Source organism: Lepidothrix coronata, unplaced genomic scaffold (genome assembly GCF_001604755.1).
Source record: "Lepidothrix coronata isolate B3197 unplaced genomic scaffold, Lepidothrix_coronata-1.0 Scaffold305, whole genome shotgun sequence".
Classification (NCBI taxonomy): Eukaryota; Metazoa; Chordata; class Aves; order Passeriformes; family Pipridae; genus Lepidothrix; species Lepidothrix coronata.
In genome coordinates this window covers 931,376-939,588 of record NW_016690485.1, presented here as the reverse complement: position 1 = coordinate 939,588, position 8,213 = coordinate 931,376, and the positions used below count along the sequence as shown (strand labels likewise).

The 8,213-nt window shown below is 55.0% G+C and overlaps 1 protein-coding gene across 4 annotated transcripts in view; it reads left to right on the top strand.

Annotated features, from left to right (window-relative positions):
• EWSR1 (EWS RNA binding protein 1) overlaps positions 1–8,213 on the top strand; it is a 26,149-nt gene that overhangs the window by 12,740 nt on the left and 5,196 nt on the right. Inside the window, exons 5-9 of one of the 4 annotated variants that reach the window (XM_017837520.1) lie at positions 600–786; positions 3,284–3,451; positions 4,132–4,346; positions 4,950–5,130; positions 7,894–7,929. In XM_017837520.1, the coding sequence (XP_017693009.1) occupies positions 600–786; positions 3,284–3,451; positions 4,132–4,346; positions 4,950–5,130; positions 7,894–7,929 (787 nt within the window). Of the gene's footprint in view, positions 1–599; positions 787–3,283; positions 3,452–4,131; positions 4,347–4,949; positions 5,131–6,568; positions 6,660–7,890; positions 7,943–8,213 lie in introns of those variants that run through there. The other 3 variants (XM_017837519.1, XM_017837521.1, XM_017837522.1) reach the window with 3 other exon arrangements.

Below are 8,213 nucleotides of genomic sequence, written 5' to 3'. Positions count from 1 at the left end.
GACAAAAGGAGCAGAAGAAACGGGTTTTCTTCCTCCACCAGCGTTGGCTCATTGGGGATCGAGGCTGTTCTGGGAACCCTCTGGAAGCAGCTGCCTCCTTGGGAAGCCCCATGACATGTTTGCTGCTGTATTTTGGGTTCAGGAGCCTCTTGTTCCCCTGGGAGAGCAGACTTTGGGAGCTGCCTGGGACTGACTGGCTGGGCTGTGCCACCTTCCCAAGCCAGGGCTGGAGCCTCAGGAGAGCAGTGTTGCTGTGGCTCTCGTGGAGCTCTTGGATTTCATTGTCCTGGGTGAACAAAATCAGGGATAAACCACTTTGGAGAGCCCAGCCCGTGGCCCTGGAGGGTGTGGGTTTGTGCCACAGCCCAAAGTTGTCCCCAGAGTGGAGCCCAAGAGCCCCGGGTGGGTGTGGGGAGCTCTGGGTGCCCCCCTGAGCTTTGCTTCCAGAGCCTTGGGGGCACCTCTGACCCCTTGAATCCATGTGCTTCAACGTTTGGCACAAGGATGGGACCAAACCCGAGGTGGGGGGTGGTTGGTCTCCCTGGTTTCCTTGCCCCGCTCCTGTGTGCCCGGAGTGCCCCAGGGGTGTTCTGTTGCAGGTTACAGCGCCCCGAGCGCGCCCCCCGCGTACCCCCAGCCCGTGCAGGGCTACGGCAGCGCCGCCTACGACACCAGCACGGCCACGGCCACCACCACCCCGACGTCCTACGCCGCCCCCGCCGCCTACGGCACCCAGCCCGCATACCCGGCCTACGGGCAGCAGCCGGCCCCCGCCGCGCCCGCCAGGTACGGCCTTGCTCCCTGGCATCAGCCTCCTCTTCCTTCTCCTCCCCAGCCTTGTCCTCCTCTTCCTTCTCCTCCCCAGCATCAGCCTCCTCATCCTCTTCCTCCTCCTCCCCAGCCTTGTCCTCCTCTTCCTTCTCCTCCCCAGTATCAGCCTCCTCATCCTCTTCCTTTTCCTCCCCAGCCTTGTCCTCCTCTTCCTTCTCCTCCCCAACATCAGCCTCCTCTTCCTTCTCCTCTTCCTTCTCCTCCCCAGCCTCCTCTTCCTTCTCCTCTTCCTTCTCCTCTTCCTTCTCCTCTTCCTTCTCCTCTTCCTTCTCCTCCCTGGCCTCAGCCTCTTCCTCTTCCTTCTTCTCCTCAGCCTCCTCATCCTCTTCCTTCTCCTCCCCAGCCTCGTCCTCCTCTTCCTGCTCCTCCCCAGCCTCAGCCTCCTCTTCCTTCTCCTCCCCATCATCTTCATTCTCATCCTCCTCTTCCTTCTCCTCCCCAGCTTCCTCCTCATTCTGCTCCTCTTCCCCATCATCATCCTCCTCATCCTCCTCTTCCTCATCCTCTTCCTCCCCATCCTCATCATCCTCCTCTTCCTCTTCCTTCTCCCCATCCTCATCATCCTGCTCATCCTCCTGTTCCTCGTCTTCCTCCTCTTCCCCATCCTCCTCTTCCTCCTCCTCTGATTGCCCCCAGCTGCACCTCCTCCCTACCTCTGGTCCGCCCCTGTCAGGTACGGCCTTCCTCCTCCTCCTCTTCTTCCTTCTCTTCCTCCTTTTTCTCCTCTTTATTCTCCTCCTCTTCCTCCTCATCCTCCTGTTCTTCCTCTTCTTCCTCCTCATCCTCTTCCTCCTCCTTCTTCTCTTCCTCTTCCTGCTCCTCCCACTCTTCCTCCTCCTCCTCCTACTCCTCGTCCTCCTCTTCCTGCTCTTCCTCCTCCTCCCACACTTCCTTCTACTACTACTCTTCCTCCTCCTCTTCCTCATCCTCTTCTTCCTACTCCTTCTCTTCTTCTTCCTCCTCTTCTTCCTCCCATTCCTCCTCCTCCTCCTTCTCATCCTCTTTTTCCTCCTCCTTCCCCTCTTCTCCCTCCTCTTCATTCTCTGATCATCTCCAGCTACACTCACTGCTTTGGTGGCACCTCCTCCCTGCCTATTTCACCAGAGTTTTGCTTCCTCCTCCTCCTCTTCCTCCTCCTCCTCCTCCTCCTCCCTGTGCTGTGCTCACCCCCAGTTCTCCCCTGCAGCTCCTGCTCCCTGCCCATCTCCCCAAGCGCCGTTCCCTCTGCCAGGGGAGCGGCGTGGGAGGGCTGAGCTCCAGCTCTGTGAGTCAGAGCCGTTCCTGGGGGATGAGGGAACAGCCACACACACAAATCAGACTCTCAGCTCACACTGCAGAGCCAAAAACAGCCCCGGGGTCCCGGGGTCAGGCAGGATGCTGGGGGGATGCTCACGCTGCAAAGCGTTTCCCTTGTAAACCTCTCCCATCTGAGCGCTGCCTGTCAGGTATTTTGTTGGAATTGTTTGCTCAGAGGATGTGAAAAATTAATGGGAACCTGTTGAATGGTGAGGAAAAGCTGATGCAGTCCCTTAGCTGGTGTTTGTAGCAAGCACTGTGGTGAGGAGAGGCAGAGCCTGGCGCAGCTCTGGCAGGTCACGCTTCAAAGGGGTGGGAATTCTCAGGGTGAATCCTGACATTGTAAAAAAATTTTTCCCAGCTTTTACAGCAAAAGTAGCTTCACTCTGAGAAACACTAGAAATTACAGACTCATGGAATCATTTAGGTTGTAAAAGCCCTCTGAAATCGAGTCTGGCCGTTCCCCCAGCACTGCCAAGGCCACCAGTGACCCATGTCCCCAAGTGCCACATCCACACGCTGTTAAACTGTGGGACACACAGAAGGGGCCTTGGGAATCACATGCAAAGGTTTCTCTAATTTCAGGCCTTGGGAGTTAATCCTGCACACAGAATCACAGCGTGGTGTGGGTTGGAAGGGCCCTTTAAAGGTCACCCAGTCCAACCCCAGTGTCCTTTCCCTTCCACGGGATAAGGTACATGAGGCAATGTCTGCGTGAGCTGAGTTCTCACCCAAACAATGGGGCATTTCAGGGCCTGCCTTGCTGGCTGCTCTCAGCTCCTGCTTTCCCAGGGCTGTGCAGAACCAGCTGGAGCACGGGGCAGTGCTGCCAACCGCCTTCCTGGCATTCCACACCCTCCCCTCAGCCCCGGAGCCAAGTCTGAGCTCTGACTGCCTGGGCTTTGGGATGGACACAATCCATGGTGCTCCGTGCTCTCTGTTCAGGGCCTTTCCTGGGGTGTGCAAATACCCGGTCACTGAGTGCCAAAATCATGTTTATTATGTATTATTACATATTACTGTATATTGTTTTATATACTACTGCTGGAGCGGCTGCCACCCATCAGAGCCAGCCAAAAAACAGGGGCGGATCTGAGCCCTTTGCCACTTCCAGGTGTGGAGCTGGGCACTGACATTGTTCCATCTTTGTCCCCAGACCCCAGGATGGCAGCAAACCAGCAGAGACCAGCCAGCCCCAGTCCAGCACAACAGGCTACAGCCAGCCCAGCCTGGGCTACGGGCAGAGCAACTACAGCTACCCCCAGGTGCCTGCCAGCTACCCCATGCAGCCCGTCACCGCTCCTCCCTCCTACCCCCCGACCAGGTAACCCTTCCACAGGCTCGGGAACGCTCGGGGAGAGGCCTTGTCCTGAGGGGTTTGAATCAAAAGGCATGGAAAAGGTGTTTTGGTGTCCTGGGAGGAGGAGCTGTGCCTCTTGTTGTGAGGAGGAAGCCGAGGCGAGGTTTTGTGGGGAAGTGTCTCTGTGTGCACAGCTGAAAATGGTGACAAACGTTTTAAGGGATTTCCTACATTTTTTAATTGTCAGAATTGAGAACTGTCAGGATTTTCCTGGGGTGTGTTGCAGTGACCTTTTGCCGCCTCCTTGCACACACACAGCTGGCCCAGGAGCTCCCCTCTCCCCTCAGGTGTCTTTGGTGTGACTTCTAAAAGGTACATTTGGAAATCCTCAAAGCCTGAGCTGCCTGAGGGGAACTTTTATTATCCAGCAGCCGAAAATATTCAGGAGGGGAGCCTGTTAGCTCTGCTGCCACTGAGTTTTGCCCTGTCACTCGTGCCTTTTCCTAAAGGTATGACTAAGCTAGGACTGCTCACATGGATGTTGCTTTTACAGCCCTCCAGCCTGGCCTCCATAGGGTGACTTCAGCCTTTAAAATGATTTACAACCCTACATATGGCTCGTCACTGCGTCGCCTTCCAGCCTCACGCGCCCTGCCGGGGAATCGCCTCGTCATTCCCGCCTTTCCCGTGCTTTTCTCTTCCAGCTATTCCTCCACACAGCCAAGCAGTTACGACCAGAGCACTTACTCCCAGCAGAGCAGCTATGGGCAGCAGAGCTCCTACGGCCAGCAGAGCAGTTATGGGCAGCAGAGCAGCTACGGGCAGCAACCCCCTCCCACCAGCTACCCCCCTCCCAGCGCATCCTACAGCCAGGCCCCCAGCCAGTACAGCCAGCAGAGCAGCAGCTACGGCCAGCAGAGTGAGTGGGAGCCCTCAGGGGCAGCCCTGGGGTTGTTCAGGGGCTGGAACTCAGAGCTGTGTTGAAGGGTTGTCACTGGGGTTTGTCCTTTCCTGCCGCAGCGGTGGCAGGTTGGGATAATCCCCTGGAAATACAGAGCACAAAGTGTTTGGGATGAGGTGGTGGGTGAGGAGCTGGGGGGGGCTCAGCCTGGAGAAAAGGAGGCTCGGGGGGATCTTCTGGCTTTCTGCAACTCCCTGACAGGAGGGGGGAGCCGGTGGGGGTTGGGCTCTGCTCCCAGGGAACAAGGGATGGGATGAGAGGAAACGGCCTCCAGCTGTGCCAGGGAAGGTTTAGACTGGATATTTGGGAAAATTCCTTCAAGGAAGGGGTGATCAGGCCTGGCACAGCTGCCCAGGGCAGGGGTAGAGTCCCCATCCCTGGAGGGAGTTAAATCCATGTGGATGTGTCCCTCGGGAACATGGGTCAGTGGTGGGGGATCAGTTGGGTTTGATGATCTCAGAGGGCTTCTCCAACCTGAATCCCTGTGGTGCTGCCCTTGGGGCTGAGGGCAGCTGGAAGGGCTGCACGTCCCTGACCTGTGTGTGTCCCACACTTCCCCAGGCTCGTTCCGCCAGGACCATCCCAGCAGCATGAACATGTACGGGCAGGAATCCGGAGGCTTCTCCGGCCCAGGAGAGACCCGGAATCTGAGCGGCCCCGATAGCCGGGGCAGGGGACGAGGGGGATATGATCGAGGAGGCATGAGCAGAGGTGGGCGGGGAGGAGGACGCGGTGGAATGGGGTAAGAGCAAAGCTTTTTCTCCTTTTACCTAATCCTGGTTTACCCATAGGATTCGAAACGGAAAAGAAGGGACTGAAAGGTTGTCCTTCCCAACGGCGCTTCCATGGAGAACATCTCTGTTATGGCATTGCTTGTAATCCATGGAAGCGTTCTATCCCGAGGGGAGACAGGGAGCAGGATGTGTTTGGCTTGTCCTGCGGATGGTTGGGCTCCTGGGAGGGGTAAATTGGGGGTGTTGCTGAGCTTGGCACTTTCAGCTCCCTTCGTGGTCGCCCCGAGGTGGAACCTCCGTGGGGTTTAACAGTAACTGTGGGTGGAACACACACAAACCTCCCGGGGGTCCAGGGGTCCCTCCCTGCGCCTCAGCAGGGCGGATTTGGGCAGGTCAGGGGTGTGCAGGGCAGGAGCCTCCTCAGCAGAGCCTGAGACACTTGGAGCGTGGAGGAGGACCCCCAGGGCAGAGGGCAGAAGTTTGGCTCCCAGGCCAGCTCCCCGTCGGAGCGTTCCGGTGCTCCGGATCAGTTGGAACCGATGGCACCACCCGCTTTGGTTCGCCTGTGCCTTCAGCTGTGCCCCCCACCCCCTCCGGGCAGGTTGTTCTGGTAGAGGTGAGGGAGGAAAACCATCCCCAGAGGCTCCTCAGAGAGGGAATTCGTAGCTTTGTGTGTGTTCCATCCCCTCACCTGCTGCTCAGAGCCATGCAGAGTGTCCCCAGGTGTGGCACGGGACCCGCTGTGCCCGCCCTGGTGCTGGCAGGGTGGCCCTCGTGGCAACTGCTCTCCGCAGGCGACTTGTTCCCGTGCGGCACGGCCCAGTTTGGCAGTGGGAGGCCCCACCCTGCATAGCTCTGTCGCAGCAAATTGACGTGGCATGAAATCTTTATCAGAGGAACCCGAGAAAGGCGTGCAAACAAGGGCTGGTTTGTGTGGGAACATCCAGCTCGGAATTGGCTCGCGCGGAACAGAGTCCCGCGGATCTGCATAAAGATTTCACCCCCCGTGGCTTTTACCTCTTAACAATTACAAAGTAGATGTAGACACCTGAAACGTCTATCATCACATCTTCAAATTTCTAGCCCCTTCAGAGCTTTTCTCCCGCCAAAGATTTGTCACCTTGTCTCTGATTTTCACACCTCGATCCCAGCTCAAATTCGCATCCCTAGTGAATTCCCAGCTGGCCAGACCCTTACAAAGGGTTCCCCCCCAGCCTTATGGACGTAGAGTTGGTGCTGTCCATAGCACAGGTGGCCTTCAGGGGACGCCCAGGGCAGGTAGGGGAACTCGGCCCACCTTAGAGTGCTGTGGTGATGGATTTCAGTGTCTCCAGCAGGTAAGGAGCTCGATGTTATTAACGTGCCCTTTCTCATTGCCTCGATGATTTGATATTTGATGACAATGGAAAACTTTTTAACATGCTTTGTCGCATTTATATGCTACAGGTTACAAAGTGAGAGCCTTGTATACACCTCAATACTTAAAAAGTACCCGTACTCAGTACTCAGCCGGCAGCATAATGAAAAGTGGGACTAGACACGGTGTCCATATGGAGAGGAAAAATATACAATAGAATATTTTTAACCCAATGTATTGATTGTATAAACGGAATCCTTCTGTAACTTTTGGTAACTTGCATACTTGTTGTTTGGTAATAAAACCAGAGGAGGGTATACTACTACTACTACTACTACTACTACTTTAGAATTGTGTAACGTTAAAACAATAGAAAAAAAAAAAGAAAAAGTGTAAAAAAAAAAAAAAGCTATGTTTAAAAAAGAGAGACGTTACGTAAATGGTGTGTACTTTTAACGAGAGGAGGCAAAGCTGCATGCAACAGCTCGAAATTCTGTATTGACTTCTTTTTTTCCCAAGTATTAGAGGTGCAATACTTGCTAGAAAATTCACGGTGCTCTCCCTCCTCCACTTGGCTCCTTCCAAACAGCTCGTCTCACACCCCCCCCCCAAAAAAAACCAAAACCAAACCAAAAACAAAAGAGAGCAAGAAACAGCCCAAATCCTTTTCCGGGTGGCATTTTCCTACTTAACCGCCACGCTCCAAAAGCGCTTTCAGCTGTGAAAGCCTCGGCCGAAGCTTTCGGTGAAAGCCGCGGCCTCGCTGGCATTGGCACGTGCCCCAAAAAAGCCACGGCAGTGTGTCCACAAAGCTGCACCCCAGGCCTCGGAGCCCCCGCTGCACTCTGTAAGTTCTCCCTCCAGAGAGTTGTTAAATCCACTCGTGACCTGGAAATGTATGGCTTCCTTTTGAGGGTTACAGGGGCGCCGTCAGCTGAACTCTGTGTCGTAGGGTCTCGCGTTTGGGGTGGTCTCCTTTTGCACTGTTAACTGTCAGGGACCCGCGGGCCACAGGCTGAGGGTGCACCTCCGTGGACACACCGAGGGGAGGGAGTTGGCCACTGAAACAGCCCCCAATTTCTCTGAAACGCACCCGAAAACAGCCCCCCCCCCCGGATTTCTGCCACGAGCCCCCTTTCTTTGCCAAGTATTGCACCGACGATACCTGAGTAACGCCAGGGCGCCGCCGGCAAAGCGGCGCCTCAAACCCCGCGCCAGGTTGCTTTATATTGTAAAGAGAATTTGAGCGAGCTGCCCTTCTGAAGAGAGGCCTAGTGCCGAGATGAGACAGAGACAGAGAGATGTTTGGAGATGTTTAGCCAGTGCCCTTCTCCCCTGTGAGCCGCAGAGGCTCAGAGCGGTGCTGGCTTTGTAAAGGGAAAGGCCTTCATTTCTTCGTTTATCCCCCCAGCAGCGCTGGAGAGCGAGGTGGCTTCAATAAGCCTGGTGGTAAGTTTTTGAGCATTACAATGGATAGTGTTAAAAAAAAAAAAAAAAAAAGCATTTGCAGACAGTTTTTTAGAACGAAGCGTAATTTTTTTTATTCGTTTTAAGTGGTTTAAAAATGACATATGCAACAAGACTGTAATGGGTACTGCCGGCGATGCCTAAGGGTAATGCGGTGTCACAGGACGCAGTGGAAGAGTTGAGCAACCACTCCTGTAATTTTTGGGGAAAAGAAATGGTTTGGATGTAATAAATCTTTTTTTTTTCTGTTTATATTAAGTAACTTAT